A 24033-nucleotide genomic window follows, 5' to 3' on the forward strand; every position below is an offset into this window, starting at 1 on the left:
AAAAGCAAAAGTGGGAAGGCAAAGCTTTTAAAGAAAATACCTTCTTGTGTATTAAGCTTCCCACTGTCCTTCAAGTGACAAGGGTCTGTGTGGAAGACAGTGCTAATCCTTTTTTGTGTGTGTCTGAATTTTCCTTTAAAAAGTCTTTGGTGACGGGCGCCTGGGTGGCTCAGTCGTTAAGCGTCTGCCTTCGGCTCAGGTCATGATCCCGGGGTCCTGGGATCGAGTCCCGCATCGGGCTCCCTGCTCAGTGGGAAGCCTGCTTCTCCCTCTCCTACTCCCCCTGCTTGTGTTCCTGCTCTCACTGTCTCTCTCTGTCAAATAAATAAATAAAATCTTAAAAAAAAAAAGTCTTTGGTGACTTAGGAGTAGGGTGATTAATATCCTACTTATGTGTTTGGTTTTTTTTTTTTTTTAAAGAATTCATTTTTCTCTTTCTCTTGGCTAGGCAATTAGGGTCTTCCTTAGCCCCTTTAGGGCTGCTGTGTTCTCTGGGACCTAGATATGTGTCCTTCACTCTTCTGTACATTGGCCCTTCTTAATCCCAGGCCTCTCTTTTGCTCCCATGCTCACAGCTAGCATGCAGTCTGGTCTCAGAGCTTCACACAACAGCAGTGTTTCTCAACTGTTCCATGCACGTTTCATATGACATTTTGGGAAACATGACTCTGGTCTTTTCTTTGTCCTTTACATCTTCCAGAATAAAATGAACAGAAATTTAACTTGCTCTCTACCCTCCAAGGTGTAGCCACTATTCCAGAGCCCTCTCAACACACTGTCTCAGTAAAAGTTTGTACCTCCTAGGTCATGGTCACATGTCTCAAGAGAGACCGACCATGGGCTCTGGGGTTAGAATCCCTTATACAGATTATTTTAACATCTAATTCCTTAGAGTAGTCCCCACTTTAAATGTTGTTGATACAGGTTTAAGTGAGGTATTTTGAACTTAGTAAATATAAGTTCCTTTCCTCTTAATAACTTTTGGTGATGTAGGCAGCTGCAAGTAAATCCTTTTAGAAATTATTTTGTTTTGCCTTAAAATGATTGGAAGCATCACTACTTCATTAACAAAATTGGAAACCAATTAGATCCATATGAAAAGTCAAGTACGTAAGCACCTATTTTGTGTCAAGCAAGAAACATCTTTGTCTTAGGAAGGGTAGGTAGAGTGCAGTGTCTCATAGTTCTGGTTCTGGCTTTGTCTTTCAGAATTCTTATTTTCCAAAGTAGACTTCATCCTTGATGACTTCCAGCAGTTCTTTGTCTTTAGGCCAGGGCCAAACAGAAGTCCATCTGGCAGGGGGTATAGAAGAAAGTTTGAAGGAATTTGGGCAGCTTTATAGAATCAATCTTTACTTGCAAGATTGTTCGATAATGTTTAAAAATAAAACAAATTGGTTTTGTGGTTCCTCTGTTTGCTTTTAGCTTCAATTAACTTCCCCATCTTCTGGATTTTTTTTTGTTTGTTTCAGTGGTTCACCACCGCCCTAGGGCCACTGGAGATGCATTTACACAGGCAGGAACTTGGTTGTCTTTGAAGAGTTTTATGCCTGGCACCTACCTATTCAGGAAGGTTGCTTTGGTGAAATAGCGTGGTCTTTTCACATTAATAACATGATCCTTGATTGCTAAAAGAATTATAAGGCCTTTAGCTCTATTGTAGTTTCTCATCCAAAAGCAGATGCTAAAAATGATTTTTTTGGTGACCTAAATGTACTGAAATTCAGCCTCATAAGTTGTAATCATTGTTTTGCTATTTGTTGTGACATTTGGGGACAAGCCTGTGTGAAGTCTTTTAGTATTTTTATTTCCCCATCTTTTACAATGATGGTGTTTTTAAGTTAACTTTGAGATGTTAAATGCAATTGATATTTTAAGGTATTGTGTACTTTAAAAATGGGAGAGGGAGGAGGTTTTTGGGTTTTTTTGTTGTTTTTTGTTTTAATTCTCGGACATGGTGACAAAAGGGGGCTTTTCTTAGGAAAAGAAGCTACATATCTGGAATTATTAGAAGTATAGTCATGGCCCACTTATTTTTCTTTCCTTGGTTTTTTAGAGTGAAGACATAGTCCAGAAAGGGAGGTGTAAAGCCACAGGTATGGGCTAACTGCTGGATGAGTGTGCTCTCTGGTCATCTCTTTAACCTTCTTGCATGAGGCCTGTTGTGCAGATTTGAAAACATTGCATTCAGAAAGGTGATGGCTTTTTTCCTACATTGTGGGATGTAATTTCCTGTTCCTAGGAAGCTAGAAATATTTTCTTGCTCTTTCTCAACTCTTTCTCCTTAGCTGTTTCCCAAGGCAGGCTTATCTCCCACTTGAATTAGCTGCTGCCTGGTTCGAGAGAGAGAGAGAGAGCGCGCGCGCCTGTGTGCGCGCGTGCGTAGCAAGTACTGTACACACAGCAGCTACCCAGCTAACTTTCTTTCCCCATTCTATTTTGTGCCTGAAAGACCCTGCGTAAACTAGAACAACGATGAGGACAGAACTTAGTGGATTCCACACAAACGTTACCCTCCTGGAACCAGAATTTGTTCAACGTACTGATTTTTTAATCGGCACTGGAGCTTAAAGTTTAAACTTACATAGTATATTGTTACCAACTAAGAATTACACTTAAGTTCCAAAACCATTTTGGGATCTGAAAATATGACCTGATTTGAAGGGTGGTCACCATTTGACAGGACAGTTTATTAGGTCAGAGTTAGTTTCAGAAAGTCCAAGGGAGGCTCTGAGTTTATACTTTTGCTGACAGCACTAAACACAGAAGAATGTCTTTCCGCCAGTCCTTATCTTTGACAGTGATTGGGGGAGGAGGTAGTAGTGATTAAGGATACAGGAGGAGGAAGTGGAAAACTTTTTAGGTTTCAAAAAAGTGATAGGTTTCCTACCTTCAGCGTTGTCATATTCTCTCAGTGTACCATAAATGATAATTTTATAGTCGAACCAGTTTGAATACAACAGTAACTAAACTTGGTGCTTTTTTTTTTTTTTAAGATTTTATTTATTTGAGAGAACTAGCGGGAGCAGGAACACAAGCAGGGGGAGTGGGAGAGGGAGAAGCAGGCTTCCTGCTGAGTAGGGAGCCCGATGCAGGGCTGGATCCCAGGACCCCAGCACCCTGGGATCATGACCTGAGCCGAAGGCAGACGCTTAACGACTGAGCCACCCAGGCGCCCCTAAACTTGGTGCTTTTTGTCTCATGTCAGTTGTAGATTTAAAATAGAAAATTAAAAAAAATCTTTAAAAAAGATTTATTTATTTTAGAGAGAGAATATGAGCAGTTGCGGAGGGGCTGCGGAGAATAGGGGGAGAGGGAGAGAGAATCTCAAGTAGACTCCATGCTGAATGCAGAGCCCTATGTGGCTGATCCCAGGACTTGGAGATAATGACCTTAGCAGAAAGCAAGAAAGAATGAGACGCTTAATCTTCACTGAGCCACCCAGGTGCCCCATAAGTACTTAATTTTTGAGGTGAAATTCAAGCCCATAAAGGTTTTTGTTTTTGTTTTAAAGATTTTATTTATTTATTTGACAGAGAGAGACACAGGGAGGGAGGGAACACAAGCAAGGGGAGTGGGAGAGGGAGAAGCAGGCTTCCCCGCCGAGCAGGGAGCCCGGGATCATGACCTGAGGCGAAGGCAGATGCTTAAAAGACTGAGCCACCCAGGTACCCCGCCCATAAAGGTTTTAAGCTAAAATTTTAAGTTAGTCTGGTTGGTTATTTTTTTTTCTTTCTTTCTTTCTTTTCTTTTCTTTTTTTTTCTTTCTCTTTCTTTCTTTCTTTCCTTTTTTCTTTTCTTTCTTTTTCTTTCTTTTTCTTTCTTTCTTTCTTTCTTTCTTTCTTTTCTTTTTTTTTTTTTTTAAGATTTTATTTATTTATTTGAAAGAGACACAGCCAGAGAGAGGGAACACAAGCAGGGGGAATGGGAGAGGGAGAAGTAGGCTTCCCACTGAGCAGGAAGCCTGATGCGGGGCTCTATCCCAGGACCCTGGGACCATGACCTGAGCCGAAGGCAGATGCTCAACAGCTGAGCCAGCCAGGGGCCCCTATTTTCAAGTAGTATCAGTAGCTTCTTTTCTACATCCCTTCTGTCACCTAACTGCTAGAAGCTTTGGGGGGGAAATATCTAATCCATTTAACTGTCTGAGATGTCATGAGTTTTCCCTAGATTATTACACTTTTCCTTATATAGACTGTTGGTGGTTTTTAATGACATAGGTTCTCTTTTATAATTTGGCAGTAGGCTCTGATTTTCTTTATGCTCATATAACCAGACGTCACATTTTGCCCTTTAAAACTCATTTAGATTATTGGGGTAGAAGTATAAAATCCTTTCACTTGTCATTGAACTCCCTGGTTCTATCAGTCAAGATAGACAGCCTGACGTTTGCATGTGCTACCTGGGCCTTTGTGCTCAACTATGCTTTTCTTTGCTCTTTCACTCTTTTGACAAAACAACTGCTGTGATTTCTAGCATTTCTCTCTCCTAATCCAGTTTTTAAACTGTTTATTCCATTCTGATGTTCTGAATGCCATGTGTGCTGTTCTTTAGAGGGTTTCCCTTATCTACCAATCAGTTTTAATGATTTTGGTTCTTAATGTTACAGCAGGCTGATTGCCCCTACCCTCACATCATTGGGCTTTTGAATTGTTGCCCTTAGAAAAGAAGTAGAGAATATTCAAGGCAAAGAAAACTAACACAGACCATCAGGGAAAGAAAAGGAAACCATGTATGTAAATTTATAGTGAGAGGACAGACAGTAAAAAGGGAGTGAGGGAAAATTAAAACCTCTTGCAGTGGACCCTTGGTTATAAGCTTTCCTGCCATGTCTTTACTTTTAATGCATCCTTTGTGGGAAAAGCCTGGAATGTGTTTCTGATTAAGAAATTTAAAAAACAACCTATGGGCAGTTTTCTGTGAGTAACTGCTAATTCTACTTTTTAATTTTCCCTTAACATCTGCATTTTTGTATTTGAATAATTGTTTTTATCATCACTTGACTTTTTAATCTTTCTCTAAAATTGTGACTTGTGATTAATTTCCATGCTTTCTTTTCCCACAAGCATGTTGAATTTAATTATACTGAGATGACTCTTGTGACCTGCCTAAAGAGAAGCGCCCTCCTTCATGTGATAACATTTCCATCTTTTAAGTTTTTAAAGCAGTCTTGTCTTATAAATCATAAAATGGATTTTAAAACATTACTCTAAAACCAGTGCTTTTCAACCTTTGGCTTGGTAAAAATTACTGTAAGGAGTGCACATCCTTCCATGCACTGAGCAGTGCCTGGCTGCTCAGTAAAGTCTTCCACATTAAATACTTTCGTTATACATGTGATTCTGATTAAAATGGGGATAGAACTAGATATATTTTTAGTGAATAGTGAAAGCATAACAATAACCAGTGAGATTCCTTATTGTTGATTCCTTTTTAAAGGAACCCTTGAACTAAAAAAAAACCCAAACAACCCTAATTTAGTTGTTGACCGGCCTCACAAAGTTACTCCTTGGTCCTGATAGCTTTCTATAGGAAGAGGCATGTGATCAGCTCCAGGGTACATAGAAGAAGCTAGGTCAGAACTAACCAGTAACTTAACCAGTCCCAGCTAGGGTTACTGTCTTCTGCCTGCCTGGCAGTCAGCACTTGATGAACTGTGTGCTCTGTGTGCTCGTTGCAGTCTCCTCTCACTGCAGCCTGGTTTAGCGTCCCCCTTTAGTAGGTGGAAAAGATCTCCTGCAACTTCTCTCTCCAAAGTAGTAGGTCAAAGGAGCCAGGGTCTCTGACAAAATAGAAAAGCGGTTAGCTGTTGTTGTAGTTCTAACTTTCGGATGGTTATGCCTGTTTATTAGGAGACACACTTTCTACCTTCCATGGTCAGATGCAGATGGGGGTCAGGCACTGTTAGCCAGGCTACAACACTTAGCCCTATGCAATGACATGTTGCCTTTCATTATTTTTGTTTTTAAGTAACGCTATACGTTTAGGAGTTCATTTGTTTACCTCTTTACAGGCTGAACATAACTTCCTTTTTTCAAAATTCCCTGTGTTGTGAACTGAGCTTGAGTGAAGTGAAATCTTTGAGGTAAGGCGATCCTAATGATAAAAATGGAAAGAAGGCCTGCGCAATTTGGGAGCCTTCAGAGATATAGTTTTAGAGTCACTGCCTAAATATTGAAATGCCACCATTTGTTGTTTGGAGGATGGGAAGCTAAATTGAGAACGGGAGCACCACATCTGCCTTGACTGCTAAGTATATCCATTTCTACTGCTCACCCATAATAGAATTTTTATGTGTGTGTTCATTAATCTTGGTTTTAGCATCAGTTTAAAGGAGGATGGAGAACGAAGAGACTTAGTTTACATTCCTCTGTCCTTCCCTTACATGTTTGAGTGTTTGCTCCTAGTGGGCCCCGCTTCTTTCTCATTATCATCACTCTGGTGGTTTTTGTTTCTCTAGAAAGGTCGAACAACAGAAAAGACATTGTTTCCTAGTATTCTATCAAAAGGCAGAATATTACTATTCCATTTTTATTTTTGCTTTTTAAATTTTCTGGTAAAATAAGATTCAGAGTAAAGTTTTGCCTGTCCCACCTAATGAAAGTCACTGAATCAGGAATTTTTAAAAAGTCCTTCACTCTGATGAGGAACCATTAGGGAGCACATTTGCTCTCAGCACACCATCAAGAAGTTGGGGTTGGTCCAGTGCAGGTAGTAGTTCGTATATGAGCCCTTAAGTTTTTGGTGACCAGTTCTTCAGCCAGCTGGCCTCTGGCCTGCTTCTGACGGTCTGAACCATTCCTTATGTGACTATGCTGAGGTTAGTTTGGACCCAGCACTGTGCTCATTGCTGTCTTTGGCACATGGTAACTAAGTTTAAACCAAGGCCAACAACCCAGTTTTCCTTTCCAGAAACATTTTCAGACCACATGAGGTGAGCTTTCTTTTTTTTTTCCTTAAGCTGTTTTCATTTTTGGTTTTTGAGTTTTGTTCTTTTTTTGTTTGTTTGTTTGTTTGTTTTTTTGCTTTAGGTAGTTTTTAGGCTTTGGGGCCCCTCAAAACCAGATTCGCAGAAAGGAGTTTGGAGGATGTGAAACAAGTTTGTGTTTCTTCTGCTCTGTTAGCCACTGCTATCTTCATGGATCTGACACTGTATTTATCTGACAGTGCACTTAGTACTGCTTCGCCAGGGAAAATCACACAAACCCAGCCTGGCGCATCAGCACTTTCATTGTGTGCCGGGCTGAGCCTCCCTTCACATGCTCACATCCCCCTTTTAATCCAGTACTCCCCTTCCCCTCCCCAGTCCTGCCTGTTTCTGTGGCACTTACTGCTGGTTTCCCTGAGCTCCTCTTTCCACTTTGTGTTTTTTGTGGGGCCCAGGAAGCTAAAGCTGTGTGTATTTGTGGATCAGACAAGTGCAGCAAGTTAATATCATTGGCTTCTGAAGGGGAGAGTGAGGTGATGGCTGCGTTTAAGTTGGATTTCCTTCCAGAAATGATGGTGGATCATTGCTCTTTGAATTCCAGTCCTGTGTAAGTATTTTTGTCGTCTAATTTTTATCATAAGCAGAGGAACTGGGCTATTTTCTTTGTTATTTGATGAAACTGGTCCCTTTCCCTAAGAGAGGGAAGAAAAAATTGGGTGAGGAAGCCAAAGTCCACACTATTATTATTTTCTATTGTAGTCTGATTCTGTCTCATCACTGCTGATTTCCTTGGGGCTGTAACTAAGTTCTCTACAGAAGGGTGTATTTGATATATGAGCAGCAACATCAACTCAAGTGTGTTGGCTCCAATCCTTCAAGCTGTAGTGTTTTCCCATATGATAGATTCCAAGGTATTTTTTTTTTTAACCTTAGCTTTACTGCTTTGCATTGGGTATGCAATTTCAAATAATCTTTTGGGAAGTTATGTATGTGAAATTCTTAGATCACAGAGGAGACTGGTTACTAGAGTGTATTTAGTGTTGTATGCAGAATGCTGTATTGGTATCTAAACTGTAACCCTGGGCTCTGATTTTTTTCCCAGTCTAATTGAAAATACAACACAATACATGATTTCAGGGATGTCAGATTGACCCCCCCCCCCAAAAAAGCAAAACTGGATCAATCTTGATGGGCAGTTTGCCCAAATTTTCAACAGAGGAATGAGAAATCTAATCAGTGTGCAGTACTGTTCAGGAAGTGACGCTGCCATTGTACGCAGCTAAATTGCTAACCTGGCCCTGAGCTGTAGCTTCAGGGAACCTGAATTCTGCACTTGGTAGAGAAGAACACATTTCTGACTCCTGATTTCAGTTACTTTAACCAGGCTTCAGAGTATCTTGAAACCTCAAGCAGATGAGCCTTAGGTTATTCAAAGCCAAGAATATTAAATGCTAGAATAGTCCCTAGATAACAGGTGGTAGTGTAAGGCCTTGAGATCAGGGCCTCCATTGGAAATCAGTTTACCCTTGGGATTACATGTAACAGGTGTGGATAATAGCATATTCTAAACAGTGCTCTGTGGAATGGTTTGGGGGATCTCAAAGTTAGCTGGCTTGCTCCTTTGAAATGGACGCTATGCCTTCTCTGTAGTATCCAAAAATAATGGTAATTTAGATGTGTCTTTTTATGCAAGTTCTTTACTGCTAAAATTTTATTTTAGCTGTAGATAACAAGTGAAATCACACTGAATGCCACCGTAAAGACTTAATACATAATAGAAGGACTCCCATGTACTAGATATATCTCCTTAGAAAGAGGACTTTGTGGCTCATATTGTCTTTCATTGTAACAGTTTCTCTCCATGCTTTGCCACTGCCTTTATTTGGCCCGTAGATACAGCATTTTTCCTCAGCCTGATTTCTCATCTTTCATGAGGTTAGACTAGTTCAGTATCCCATGAAATCTGGATCACAGATCACTGCAGGAAAGTTACCTGGAATGTAAAAGTGCTGATCCCTGGACCCATGCCCAGATAGTCTTATGCTTAGAACAGGACCCCAGAATCTGTATTTTAGCAATGTCCCATGGGGTTTTCATGCACACTAAAGTTGGAGAGCTAATGGACTGAATGCAGCTCATTCTGTTAGAGGTGATGGGACACCATCGCATCATTTCTTCCCTAGTGCGTTTGCATTTGTTTAGTCCTCCATCCTATAAAAGCTTCAGGAAGTTAATTGGTCACAGGCTATTGCCCCTGTTTTACAGATGAGAAACCCAGTTGAGAGAGGCTATAGCTGACTTGCCTGGGGACAGTTGGTGTCAGCCTTGGACCTAAAACCAAGTTTAATGATACCCTCTTTTTATTTTTTACCCCTAGACCAGGTTGTCTCAGGTGTCATTGAGCCAGGTACCCATCAGCTCCTCTCATTATTGCAAGTCCTCGGGCCCACTCCCATGGGTATTATATGCCAAAACACCACAGAGTTAAGTTCTTGATGATGTGTTTGCCACTTTTTTGTTGGATTCTCAGCTCTTCTTTTAACTCATTAGCAGGAGACTTGATATCACTGGTTTTCTCTCTCAAGTGATTTTGCCTGGGAATATAATTGAGCAATGTATCTTTTTCAAAATTTCTTTACAACAAAGAAGAGAAGAATGGCTGGTGGAGGCGTGGAAGGGTCAGGGGACCTGAACTGTAGTTCCTAGTCTTATTTTTTTTTTTTTAAGATTTTTATTTATTTATTGAGAGAGAATGATAGAGCATGAGGGGGGGGAGGGTGAGAGGGAGAAGCAGACTCCCTGCTGAGCAGGGAGCCTGATGCTGGACTCATCCTGGGACTCCAGGATCATGACCTGAGCCGAAGGCAGTCCCTTAACCAACTGAGTCACCCAGGTGCCTGTTTCTTTTCTTATTTTTAACAATGTCCTTGATTCTGCTCTGACCACTCTTCAGCTTCCCTGGTTCCTCTTACTTTGCTTATATCCTAGGAGCTGGGTGTTGTTCAGGAGGTGTAGCTCAGGCCCTTTTCTCTTGGCTTTCCCTTGGCTTAAGGGGGTACCAATGTACTTCTCTGATTCTCAGATCTCAGTATTTAATCACCCAAATGTCCCCTGAACTTCCCATGCAAAAACACTTTCCCAGATTGTCTCTACTAGAACCCAAGAGTGATCAGTAACTTCTTCCCTTTTCCTCTTTTTCATCAAGGGATCTCCCAAGTTCTATGAGTCCTGCCCCCAAATTTTTCAGCATTGCCTGAGACTGAGCCCTAATCTTGGGAGCTAGTTTGTATGGAAATCTCCATATTTTCCCATTTTATTTCATCCTCTGTATTATTGCCAGGTATCTTTTATTTTTTTATTTTTTTCTTAAGATTTTTATTTATTTGACAGAGAGCACAAGCAGGGGGAGCAGCAGCCGGTAGAGGAAGAGGGAGAAGTCGGCTCCCCAATAAGCAGGGAGCCCAATATGAGGCTCTATCCCAGGACCCTGGGATCATGACCTGAGCTGAAGGCAGACGCTAAACAACTGAGCCACCCAGGCACCCCTGACAGGTGTCTTTTAAAAGATAAATCTGATCACTTCCTTGTTTAAAAATCTTGGAATAAAGTCCAAGCCTGTCAGTATCACATGAAAAGCTCTTCACTGGGTCTCTCCAACCTGTCTGTTTATTCTCATTGATTTTCTAATGTTTTCTCTCTTTTTTCTAATCTTTTAAAATGTTTGTGTACTCTCCCCTCGCTTTCTCAGGTCCTTTTCTACCTTTCTAATGCTGTCTGTCTCACTCTCCTCTGATCTCTTTTTCCTGAGTTCTTACCATGCCCTCATCATTCCATGCTATACAGCAGTGTTTCCAGCTCCTCTGTCCATTCACCTTAAACCCCTGCCCTCCTCCCCCAAATAAAAAAACCTATCCTAGCCACTTTCTTTCACAGAACTTTTATATATCTGTGAAAATATTTGTAGGGCATTATAGTTGTGTCCTTCCAATTGTTCAGTGTCATTGCCTTCAGGGCAGTGTTGCTCAGTCCCCTTCTATAGCCCCCTATAGTGTGTGGTATCTTGCACATAGTAGGAACTTGGGAAGTACAGCTGAATGAATGATAAGCCCTGTGAGGTTTGTTGTTTTTTTTTTTTTATAATTAAAGGTAGTTACTGAACTAAAGTCTCCAGATGTTACCTCCCTTCCTCAGAAAAGGCTGAAAACCTTCACAAGCAGATCGCTAGCCTGAAAGGTGATTTAAAAACCTTTATTACTAGCCTTTTCTAGTACCTAACACCCCAACTAACAGGAAGATTTCCCTTTATCCAAATGGAAGTTCTTCCTTCCAGCGTACATGCATTTTGTCTGGTTTGCACTAGAGAACAGCTGGTAAGTAATTCAGGCCAGTGTTTCTGGGTCCTTTCTATTCTCATGTTCTTCTGTGCCAGTTTCCACAGCACAGAGAGGGACCTGATAGGGGTGGGTGGGTGGCTGGAGATCGGGAAGCAGCAAATATTTATGCCCCTTGGGGAGTTGGAAGGATTGGTAAGTATCTGAAATTTTTCTGTTTATGTAATGAACAAGTGGAGGTCAACAGGTAGTGAGAAGGGGTGAGAGAAAAAAATGAGTAATGAAAGGTTTTGGAAATGATTTTTTAAAATGTATTGAAGTACAATTGACATACTAGTTTCAGGTGTGCAGCACAGTTTTTGACATTTGTATTGTTGTGAAATGGTCATGACAATAAGTCTAATTACTGTCCGTCACCTTGAAGAGTTAATAGTTTGTTTTTTTGTTTTTTTAGATTTTATTTATTCATTTGACAGAGCACAAGCAGGGGGAGCGGCAGAGGGAGAGGGAGAAGCAGGCTCCCCACTGAGCAGGGAGCCCCATGTGGGGCTCAATCCCAGGACCCTGGGATCATGACTTGGGCTGAAGGCAGACGCTTAACCAACTGAGCCATCCAGGTGCCCTGAAGAGTTAATAGTTGTATTTACTATATTCCCATGCTGCAACCCCATGACTTACTTATTTTGTAACTAGAAATTTGTACTTACTTAATCCCCTCTACCCATTTCGTTCCCCCCAAGGAAATGATTTTTAAGCAGATATAAAGGCAGTATTTGCCAGCCTGTTTGGCTGCAAGGAACAGCTACTCAGTCGAGCTAGCATATATTGATATATTAAAGGGTTTTCTTGTAAGGACACACATGGACGAGACTGTAATGTAATCAGGAACTCCACAGCCGGAAGACCTGGAAACTCCCATCTTTCTGGCCCTGGACACATGTTCTGCTCTCTCTGCATGTGCTGCCACTTCTGCTTTTCACTCACCTCACAACTGTGGGTGCAGCACAGCTTTGCCTTGCCACGGTCCTTCCAGCCTGTTTTCTCCTCTTGCTCTGTATAGGTCTCTCTCTCAAATTAAGATGTAATTCACACAACCAAATTTACCCTTTATTTATTTAGTTATTTAAAGATTGTATTTATTTGACAGAGACACAGTGAGAGAGGGAACAACTGAGCCACCCAGGAGCCCCAAAATGTACCCTTTTAAAAGTGCACAGTTCAGTGACTTTTACTGTATCCACAAAGTTGTGCAGCTTGTCACCACTGTCTAATTCCAGGACACTTTTATCACCCCAGGAAGAGATCTTGTCCCGTAGCAGGCATCCTCCCCACCCCCAGTTCCCATTCGTAGGCACCTGCTAACCTGCTTTCTGTTTTTATAGATTGATCTGTTCTGGAAATTTTACATAAATGAAATCACACAGTGTGTAGCCTTTGGCGGTTGGCTTCTTTCACTTGGCATCATGTTTTCAACCTTCATCTGTGTCGTAGGATGACCTCTTGTTATCTCTTGCCACTGCCCTTTTATCTTGTCAACTTATGCTATCTCTAGTTGCAACTCTCCCACTTCTGACTTGACCACTGCCTATTTCTGTTAACCAGTTCCAGATTCTTTTCTTTTTTTTTTTTTTAAAGATTGTATTTTATTTATTGGAGAGAGAGAGCACAAGAGGGGTTAGGGTCAGAGGGAGAAGCAGACTCCCCACCAAGCAGGGAGCCCGATGCGGGACAGTCCCGGGATTCCAGGATCATGACCTGAGCCAAAGGCAATCGCTTAACCAACTGAACCACCCAGGTGACCCAGTTCCAGATTCTTTAGAGCAATGTAATGTGCCGTAGAACTTTCTGTGATGATAAAATACCTCTGCTGTCCTGTGCAGTAGCCACATGTGGCCAGTGGCTATTGACTTGCTCAGTGTAGCGGTAAGGAACTTGATTGGCCAGGCCTGTCTTTCTGTTTTAGGCATAGGTCTTAGATTTCTGGCTAGCCAGTAGATCAGTTTGTTGGGTTAGGATCCACCCCCTTGTCTAGTTGGCTGGGGTCAAGGGATGGGAGAGAGGGACAGAACATCAACTCTGTGCCCCTGAGCTGGCCTTAGGCCAGGAAGTTTTGAAAGATAGGAGAAAGAGAAAAGAGGGTTTAAGAATTCTGAACAAGTATGTGCTTTGAAAATAAGTTTTCTCTTTCCTGTCTCTCTTCCAAATTGGTTCTCTGTTTTATTTTCCTGGGGCATGTTCCATCAAGAATCAGGGTAGACAAGGCAGCATCTGGTCCTGATTTTTCATAATTTCTCATTCCTAATGTTATTTGCCAGTTGCTGCCAGAAACATTAAAAGAGGTGGGTTGGTGCTGTTCCTGTCCCCCTAAAACACTTGCTGCCTCCTCATCTCTCTTCTTCCCTCACTGCTATGGGCCCTGCTTTTCCTCTCTTCCATCCTACTCTCAGGTCAGTACTTTCACAGAGGATAAGAATTTCCATAGACTTGGGCGCCTGGGTGGCTCACTCATTAAGCGTCTGCCTTCAGCTCAGGTCATGATCCCAGAATCCTGGGATCGAGCCCCACCTCGGGCTCCCTGCTCCGCAGGGAGTCTACTTCTCCCTCTGCCTGCCGCTCTGCCTACTGCTCTCTCTGTGTCTCTGTCAAATAAATAAAATCTAAAAAAAAAAAAAAAAAGAATTTCCATAGACTTGCCTCTTAGGAATGACAGGGACAGTATAGGTACTTCTCCAGGGGGCTGCTGAATTCATTGGTTCTTGAGTCGGCATAATAAATAGCAATAATTTATGATCATGGACTCTGAAGAGCTCCCCATCAATGGGGAGGTAAGGCACATGTTTGAGAGTGTTTTTAGTGATACATGGAATAAATGCCATACATGGATGATGTGGGGTCCTTGCCATATCACATTGAGAGTCTTGTCCCCAGGTGACTTTTGTGCAGTGGTGACTTTTAACTAAGGGCAACATGCATACTGGAACTATGTGTGGAAGGTTGAGGATAGAAGAACATTGTTCTCTGACACAGTAACAGTTGATATCCACATTTTCCTTATTCAACAACATATACCACATTTCACACAGTGTCAGGCCTGTATAACTAAGTGCCCACCATTTGTTAGAGGAAGGGATAAGTCAGTGCAGAAACTCCACAGTTACCTGATGTCCATGGCATCTTCAGCCTGGCCTGATAATTTGCTACACTCTACAAGTGCTTCTCAGATTGGTGAAGGACAGTGAGAACACTGTCCTGCTGCCACCCGACTTATAAACCACAATAAAAACATTTTAGTAGGAAAACAAAATAATAAGGCGTAAGCTTGCATTTCGTATCTTTTTATTATCACTAGATGGAATATATATATAAAGTTACTTAGCTCAATTGCTGTAGAAGTTTCTAAAGGGTTAAGTTTGAAGATTTCCCCTGCTCCTTAGGCACTTTAAATAGCACTGGTCTAGGGGATTCTTCCCGCTAATGAATTGGGATACACAGGGGAAACCGTGGTTCATGGAGTGGGTGGACATGAAGAAATGGAGAAAGATTTGGAGAGTAAAGAGAAAGGGAGGGCATTTGTCTAGAATGCCAAGTCTCCACTGTACTTTTGGATAAATCATAATTCATATATATTGACTGTGCTTCTGCTTGTGCACTAAACTGTGATGTAGAAAATTTAGAAAGGGCACACAAATGCAGAAGGAAGGGACAGACTGAGAGCTGTTGCCTCCAGTGTAATTACGAATTGATAAACCCCCACCTCTTTTCAAAAATAGTGTCAGCGTCCTTATCAAAACATATTCTGAGAGCCATTTGGGTTCTCTGTTAACCCTCCCTAGAATAGAAATATGATTAAAGACCAGCAGCATTTTAATAAAATGATAATTAAACTTGTTGGAGGCAAGTTGTAGGGAGCAGCCACCATTGTTTCATTAGTCATGAGGCTTGTTTTTTTTTATTTATCACAGTAGCATGATTTCTGTTAGAACATTGCGATTAAGCTTCTAAAAGTAACTACAAGTATATTTTTACAACAACTTGACACACTTGGTTTTGAATTAGTAAAGGAAAGCCAATAAAACAATGCATTTCAAAACACTTGGGCAAAAAAAGGATATTGATCCTGTGAGAATCAAATAATGACAGGCGATACTAGCTGCTGCTCTTTAATTCGTGAGCCCTCTTTGTGCACAACATTCATTTTTATCAGAATTAGTTGCTTAAAGGGGGGAATTATTGAGAAGAAATTGCTCCCATCCCAGATCTGAGTACTTCTTTGAGCCACAGCCTATATACCAGGCTGTAAGAATGAATAGCCAATAAAACAGTTTCTGCCTTCAAGGAACTGTCAGTCTAGTTGGGAGAGGTAGATACAGCCAGATGATGCTAAAAGGTGGTAAATACTATAATGAAGGTGGGAATTTAGTACTGTTTGAGTCCTGACGAGACTGACTAACCTGAAAGAGTATGGGAAACCTTTACAGACATCGTGACAAGAGTTGGTCTATATATGCCATTTGTCTTACACTTTTGATATTTAGTGCTAGATTCAGGCAAGGTGACGTGTAATAGTCCCTGTGGGTGTTCAGTTGTAAGAAATTTAATGGAGTGCCTGGGTGGCTCGGTTGGTTAAGAATCTGACTTGATTTCTGCTCAGGTCATGAACTCAGGGTAATGGGATAGAGCCCTGAGTCGGGCTCCACACTCAGTGGAGAGTCTGCTTGAATTTCTCCCCTGGTCCCTCTGCCCCTCCCCCTGTGCTTGTGTGCGCGTGCTTGCACGCGTGCACACACACGCTATCAAATCTTTTTAAAAAAGACATATAGTAATTAAAATACAGAGGTTGAAATACCTGCATAGATCCAGCATTTTCAGGGGTCTTCAGTTATTGTTCAGAAGATAGCAGTGGTGGAAAAACTATTGTTTTGCTAGAAAACTAGCATTTTATTTAGTGTTGATGTTAGGACATGGCAAATTTGAATATGATGAAGTGATTTCTGGATTAAGCAGACACAGAAAAGTTAACAATGCTAGCTATTTGGAATTTAAGTTGTTAATGGTTGAGATGAAGGCTAAAGAGGAAGATCTTGGGCAGTGGTAGGAGAAGGACTTTGATTCATTCTGATTGGAAACATTTGTAGTCCAGGAAGGAATCTCCCTAGGTTATTGGTAGTGGGAGGGATAAAAATGAAGGTATTAAGTAGGAGCATTACAAGTTTGATGTGATAGGATTGTGACAGTTTAAAAGGCAAAGCTTTTTTTGCCTTCCTCTTCCCACCCTCCCCCCCCCGCCCCCACTAAAGTGGGGCTCAAACTCAAAACTCTGAGATCAAGAGTCACATGTTCTACTGACTGAGCCAGCCAGGAGCCCCGGGCCAACATTTTCCACTCTTTTCTTAGCTCAGGCCTTGGAAATCAAGTGTTCTGTTCTGATGTCTGCTGAAAGAAAACTTTTACCTGTCATTGTATACATTGGGAGTCCTGAATCTTATTCCATAATCAATAGTCCTTTGTGATTTTTATGTACATTTTTAAAAGTTTTGTTAACTGTGCTTCAAAACTATGAAAACTTGCATTAGAAACTTTACGTCTTAAGTTCTGAGAATTCTCATGCTAGTCAAGGAATGAGTGATGCCTGGTTCCTTAGTTAAAACCCAGGATGTCCTAATCAGAACGTGACTTCAGTTTGGGATCTAATGGAAGGCATGGCCATGGGTGAAGGGGAGGACCAGGGAACTCTGGTGTATTGAATGGCAGTAGTAAAAAGAAGTAGAATTCTTTCCCCCTACTTTTTCAAGAAGTAGTTGAGATGTTTAAAGAAAAGAAACATCCCCCTAGAGAGCACCATGAATACGTAATAGAAGCTATATTTTGTTTCATGCAGCTCAAAGAAAATGAACGGCACGCTGGACCACCCAGACCAACCAGATCTTGATGCTATCAAGATGTTTGTGGGCCAGGTTCCGAGGACCTGGTCTGAGAAGGACTTGAGGGAACTCTTTGAACAGTATGGTGCTGTCTATGAAATCAATGTCCTAAGGGATAGGAGCCAAAACCCCCCTCAGAGCAAAGGTAAGGGCTTTGGGTTTCATAGGTAATTTCTGTCAGTGTGCTTGCTATCATTGCCAGAATGCTCCTCTGATCACATTCTAAAGGGAGGAACTCTGTCCTTTTATAGTAGTTATATCTTCCAGCCCAAACACATTTAATGGCATAAAAATAAAAAGTTAAGGTGACATCATGAGGATAATTTGTAAATTGGATTGTAGGTGGTCCTTTGCAAGAGCTCTGAATTCAAGAGACAGACTCATGAGTGTGTGTGTGTGTGTGTGTGTGTGTCTTTTTTTAATGTGAGTGTCTCTTGATCTTGGGAATGGAATGACAAAGTTGAAATAAACCAACCACATAAGGTTTTCTTTGGTGTTTTGGCTAGACTAAGCTGAAAGAAAAAGACTGTCCACACCATACCTGTGGATTTCTGTTAGTGTTACAGAGGCCTTGCAGAATGGCTTAGCAACCAGGAGGGACCTGTTTGTAGGTAACCTGTTTGTTGTAGCCTACAAGATGAATGGAAGAAAGGCTGAGCTACTTGCAGAAATACCTACCAAAGTAGAAGCTTTATGGAAACAACGGTAGAAAAGCCATTAGCTTTGCCCTGTACACGCACATATAATATTCTTTTCCAAATAATCTATTTCATAATAATTTTCTGTGGAAGCTGTTCTACAGTGCAGATGTAAGCAAGCAGGATTGTTATGTTTGAAGCCAGTTTAATAACAGAGGATCTAGAAGCAGAGAAATTATTTTCCTTTTCTGGCATAGTTAACCAAAAATATAAAGTATTATAGTTTCTGAAAATGACTGGCGATGTAACATGCAGTGATTTAGAATCTTAATTGCACTGATTTTGAAAGGAATCAGTGTTGTATCTCCTGGGACTAGGAGCCCATATTTACAAGACAAACTTCTCCCCTCCTATCCCTAATAAAGATACAAAGCACAAAATCTGCAGATCTCCTCAGTCAGGGCCATGTGCTGTTAGAAGCTTAATTATATTTGATGAAAACCAAGGGTCCAAAAAAAGATATTAAGTGTTTCTTGCTCTTTCGTCATTTTATAATTTAATAAATGGTAATTATGTTTGAAGCATATGGTAGAAATTGGCTACAATGTAAGGAGTGATTTATTCTGAGAAAGAATGAGTTCCTGGTAGACTACAAGCCGCAAGAGTGCAGGGCCCGTCTCTTTTGTTTGTTCCTGAATGTCTTACCCCACATAACCTGGTGCTCCAACTAGGGTGGGTTGAATGGCATGGTACAATGACATTTGTAAGGGAAGTTATCTTTCCCAGAGAAGTTAGAGGAGCAGCTAAAGAATTTTAGTAGAACTCAGAGACTATAACAATAAAGAAAATGCATAGAAAGTAATGTAGGGTTTTTTCTGCTTCTCTCCCCCCCCCAGGAGGGGGGTTGCTAATTTTAATAAGTTTAGCCTTCTCTTTGAAGTTCCAGTATGTCCATGGAGGAGGGAGTACTCTAGGGATTATCTGCTTTCAAAGGAGTTTGATTTGGTGAAATTTTATTTATTGCAGGGTGCTGTTTTGTTACATTTTACACTCGCAAAGCTGCATTAGAAGCGCAGAATGCTCTTCACAACATGAAGGTCCTCCCAGGGGTAAGAAAGCTCCTACTAGTAAGTGGAACTGTGGTGGTTTCAAATATGGAACATACTTATGCATGTCACGCACACACTGAAAACCATTTTGGGGAAAAGGTGACTGCCCGAGGGATTGATATAAAGGAGGGCATAAAGGGAACATTACAAAGAAGATAGGCTGAAAGTGGTTTAGTTCTCTCTTAGCCAAGGGAATTTTGACTTCCTGATTCAGATTCTGTCTATTTTGATATTTTGGGAAGAAATGATCATGAGGCAGATGTGAGGTCAGAGAAAACTCTTAAGGCTCTAGTTTCGGTATTTCCTTTAGAGTCCTCGTTTATATTTCTGAATGCCTTCAGTGGGTACAATGATAATATGTGTGTGTTTTCCTTTTTAGATGCATCATCCTATACAGATGAAGCCTGCCGACAGTGAGAAGAACAATGGTAAGCAAGTGTGTAAAGCCCTCCCCTTATAAGGTTTCTTCTAGTTTACTGTTCGTTCTGATGGCATCTGGATTGTATTTGCTTTAAGCAATTGTTTTTAAGATTTTATTAATTTATTTGACAGAGAGAGACACAGCGAGAGAGGGAACACAAGCAGGGAAGTGGGAGAGGGAGAAGCAGGCCTCCTGCCAAGCAGGGAGCCTGATGTGGGGCTCGATCCCAGGACCCTGGGATCATGACCTGAGCCGAAAGCAGATGCTTAACGACTGAGCCACCCAGGCGCCCCTGTTTCTGTTTTTTTTTTTTTTTTTAATTGCCATCTCAGTGACAAAATACTAAATTTGTCTCAGGTGTGGAACATAATGATTCGGGACTTGTATATATTAGAAATGATCACCCATGATAAGTCTAGTTAGTATCTGTCACCATACAAAGTTCTAAAAACTTTTGATGAGAATTTTTAAGATCTACTTTCTAAGCACCTTTTAAATATGCAGTATAGTACTATTAACTGGTAAGTTTGTACGTTTTGATCCTTTTCGCCCTTTTTGCCCACTCCCTTATGCTCGACCTCTGGCAACCCCCAGTCCTGTTCTGTGTATCTGTGAACTTCGTGGGTGGGGGGTGGGTTTGTTTGTTCGTTTGTTTTTTAAGGTTTTACATGTGAGATCAGACAGTATGTTTCTCTGTCTGAATTCTTTCACTCAGCATAACGCCTGCAGGGTCCTTCGTTCTGTGTTGTTACAATGGCAAGATTCCATTCTTCTTTATGGCTGAATAATATCCGAGGTGTGTGTATGTGTGTACCCCACATTTTCTTTATCTGTTATCTGTCAGTGGACACTTAGGTGGTTTCTGTCTCTTGGCTATTGAAAATAATGCTTCAGGGCGCCTGGGTGGCTCAGTTGGTTAAGCAACTGCCTTCGGCTCAGATTATGATCCCAGGCTCCTGGGATCGAGTCCCGCATCGGGCTCCCTGCTCAGCAGGGAGTCTGCTTCTCCCTCTGACCCTCCCCCCTCTCATGCTCTCTCTCTCTCAAATAAATAAATAAAATCTTAAAAAAAAATGCTGCAGTTGACATGGGTGTGCAGCTTTTCTTCTTTTTTTAAGATTTTATTTTTACATAATATCTACACCCAATGTGGAACTCGAACTCAAAACCCCAAGATCGAGAGTCGCACACTCCACTGACTCAGCCAGCCAGGCGCCCTGAGTGTGCAGCTTTTGGAGTTAGTGTTTTCATTTTCATCAGATAAATACCCAGAAGTGGAATTGCTGGATCATATGGTTAGCTCTCTTTAATTTTTTGAGACCGTCCGTATTTATTTTTACAGTAGCTGCAACCAATTTATATTTCCACCAACAGTACACAAGGGCTCTCTTCTTCACATTCTCACCAACTCTTGTTATTTCTTGTCTTTTTGATTATAGCCATTCTGACAGGTGTGAGGTGATACCTTATTGTGGTTTTCATTTGCATTTCCCTGATAATTAGTGATGTTGAGCATCTTTTCGTATACCTGGTGGCCGTCTGTATGTCTTTGGAAAAATATCTGTTCACATCCTCAGCCCGTCTTTTAACCAGGTGTTTTGTTTCATTTGCTGTTGAGTTGTATGAGTCTTTATTTTGTTTTATTATTTATTTATTTATTTTAATCTTTATGTTCCTTTATTGGAGCAAGATTCCTGATGTATTACTAAACAAGACCTGTGGAGAGATTACATACTATCCATCTAGACAGGTTTTCATTACACTTTGCCTATTGATGGAATAGTTCCGTTTATAAAGTTTTATACATCAGAAAGCTTTGAATTTTGACCAGACTGTCCATTAATTCATCTCTGAAAAAGTTAAGTGGTATTTAATTTTAGCTACTATAATTTACAGCATTAAAAAGCTTATGCATTAGGCAGCTTCCCAAAATGGTATTCTGTGCCCAATGGCATTTAGCAGAGCAGGGCCCGGCATCTCACCCGGATTCACACAGACAGGCCTCGCTGGAGAGCTATATGCTAAGTAGCTAGTACTTTGAGACAAAAGTACTCCTGAGTTTCTTACCACCAATATGGACTTCTTACTCTGAGAGCCTGTCTTCTCGGCCACATTTCATAGTACCAATGAAGACATGCCAGTAACTGCCTTGTGTGTAACTTGGCATTAGAGCACCAGGTTTGTCTGATGGTGGTGGCAGGCACTATTATTATATCCAGGTAAATAAAGGCCCATTTTTAAAAATGCCAATTTGAGACACAAATCAAGGGCACAACATAATCAGAACTGAGTTTTGAGCAATCTGGTATCCTGATGGATATGAAGATTTCAGAAACTGACCACAAATTGTACCCACTATGGCTCCTGGCTTTGGAGACATTACTACATTGATTCAGATCCCTTTCTCAGTCCACACAGCCCTGAGGTCATCCTGCAAAGTGCGGATCAAAAAATATGGAGTCAGGGTGACAAAGTTTGACAATACGTTATACAAGTCATACTTGGAAAATCATATTAAATAAATATACCTGTTCTGAGAGAAAAGCTCCAGATCCTTTTTGTACACATTTAGTTTCATTGTAACAAAGCAACTTGTACACTTTTAATGTTTAAAACAACATCATCTTTCCTTTCCAGTGAAACAAAAAGAAAATTTAAAAATAAACAGGAACAAAATTACAATAGAGACTGTCAATTCCAAATAAGGTCCTACAGGTTCTGCTGATTCTCCCATCAAGTGGCAGGGCTCAAGTCATCATTAGTAGAGAGTTTTGTTTTAAAAGTGTCATCTTAAACTGCAAGGATGTCCGTTAAACATCACAGTTAAACATGCCAGAGGAGAAGCCATGTCACAATGCCCACTTAACCCACCCAAACATCTCAAACCCACCCTTTGCTGTCCTCCTATAACCCCATTTTTTAAAGTTTTTTTTTCTGTTTTTTAAACAAGAGTAGACAGGTACATGTTGGTAAATGCTAACTGTCCATATTCACATAGAGACACAGTGTAATCTCTGAGCCCAATATACAGAGAAAGGAGGAGAAAAGCTAGAATTCTGTGCACTACTACACAGGGGCCTAGCACCCTCCAGCTTCCAGCAGAGCTAAGGGAGCAGAAGGTTTTTCTTTTTTCCCACAGAGCATGGTGGTGTTGATTCCATAAAGTTTTTTGAGACAGGAAGGGATAAAAATTTGGAACAGAAAGGGGTAGAGATTCTTTTCCCACTGTATTCTGCTCAAGGTATTTCCCCCCAAAATAAGTTGAGAACCATGGTATAAAGGGAGAGAAAAGAGACTTCAAAAAACAGGGCGAATGAGCACAAGAGGAGGTAAAAAAAACAACTGTAACTTGCTCCCAGGGACTGACGAAAATTAAAAAAGGAAGGTTGGAATCCATCAGCGTTCCATTAGTTGTCTTCTCCTATATCCTCCTCGCCTTCCTCCCGCTCATCATCACCTTAATCTTCTTCACCTTCATCCTCATCTCCTCCTTCACCGATATCTTCCAATCCTTCTTCTTCTTCATCGTCATCATCATCATCTTCCTCTTCTTCATCATCCATATCGGGGACCAAGTAGTACTCTAACGGATTTGGCCAAGTACCATCTTTGATGACCCCTCCTGACTCATCTGCACCTGCATCAGAATGGTCCGTAAACCAGGTGAAGAAGCTCTCTGGTTCCTCATGCTGTCTCTTCCTGCTGGCTTTATTCTGTGTTTGACTTGAACGTTTCGTCAAATATGAGTCTTTATTTTAGATATTAACCTCTTACCAGATAAATGATTTACAAATATTTTCTCCTATTCAGTAGGTTGCCTTTGCATTTTGTTGGTGGTTTTCTTTGTAGAAGCTTTTTAGTTTGATATAGTCTCACTTGTTTATTTTTGCTTTTGTTGTCTTTGTTCTTGGAGTCAGATCCAAAAAATCATCTCTAAGATCCATATTAAGGAGCTTTACTACTTACGTTTTTAGGAGTTCTATGGTTTCAGGTCTTATAGGTTTTATGGTTTCAAGTCTAAGCCATTTTGAGTATGAAGTAAGATAGTAGTCCAGTGCACTAAGTAATCTATCATCTAGATTTTTCTTGTTGGGGCACCTGGGTGGCTCAGCTGGTTAAGCATCTGCCTTCAGCTCAGGTCATGATCTCAGGGTTCTGGGATTGAGCCCTGCATCGGGCTCCTTCCTCACTAGGGAGTCTGCTTCTCCCTCTCACTGTCCCTCTGTGCTTGCTTGCACTCTCTCTCTCACTGTCTCTCTCTTAAAAAAATTAAGATTTTATTTATTTGAGAGAGAGAGGAAGAGTGAAACAGAATGAGCGGGGGGAGGGGCAGAGGGAGAGGGAGAAGCAGACTCTGCTGAGCAGAGAGCCCGATGTGGGGCTTAATCCCAAGACCCTGGGATCATGACCTGAGCTGAAGGCAGATGCTTAACTGACTGAGCCACCCCAGGCGCCCCTAAATAAAATCTTTTAAAAAATAGTTTTTTTCTTTAAATATGGTAAATAATAGGTAAACAGTATAAGAACATTTTAGAGTAATCTAGGATGTCTTTGATCAGTATGATTTCTTCTGGACAGAAATGGGGGTGGGAGGATGGACAAGTTAAGGAGGAGAACATGGTCCTCAAGAGAATAATCAGAAAAGGAAAGTGACAGGCTCACTGAAAGGTGTTGTGTTTCTCTTG

The 24033-nt window shown here is 41.1% G+C and overlaps 1 protein-coding gene across 8 annotated transcripts in view; it reads left to right on the forward strand.

Annotated features, from left to right (window-relative positions):
- CELF1 (CUGBP Elav-like family member 1) overlaps positions 1–24033 on the forward strand; it is a 77227-nt gene that overhangs the window by 36328 nt on the left and 16866 nt on the right. For 3 of the 8 annotated variants that reach the window (XM_028111129.2, XM_088017924.1, XM_088017925.1), the window contains exons 2-7: positions 2057–2096; positions 6014–6085; positions 7384–7535; positions 17138–17325; positions 18845–18927; positions 19307–19355. In XM_028111129.2, coding sequence (XP_027966930.1) covers positions 7465–7535; positions 17138–17325; positions 18845–18927; positions 19307–19355 — 391 coding nt within the window. In that variant the 5' untranslated portion in view covers positions 2057–2096; positions 6014–6085; positions 7384–7464. The remainder of the gene's footprint in view (positions 1–2056; positions 2097–6013; positions 6086–7383; positions 7536–17137; positions 17326–18844; positions 18928–19306; positions 19356–24033) is intronic. The other 5 variants (XM_028111133.2, XM_028111135.2, XM_028111130.2 and 2 more) reach the window with 4 other exon arrangements.

The sequence above is a fragment of the Eumetopias jubatus genome, unplaced genomic scaffold (genome assembly GCF_037043125.1).
Source record: "Eumetopias jubatus isolate StellerSeaLion01/CBP00866 unplaced genomic scaffold, mEumJub1_p1.0 scaffold_13, whole genome shotgun sequence".
NCBI lineage: Eukaryota > Metazoa > Chordata > Mammalia > Carnivora > Otariidae > Eumetopias > Eumetopias jubatus.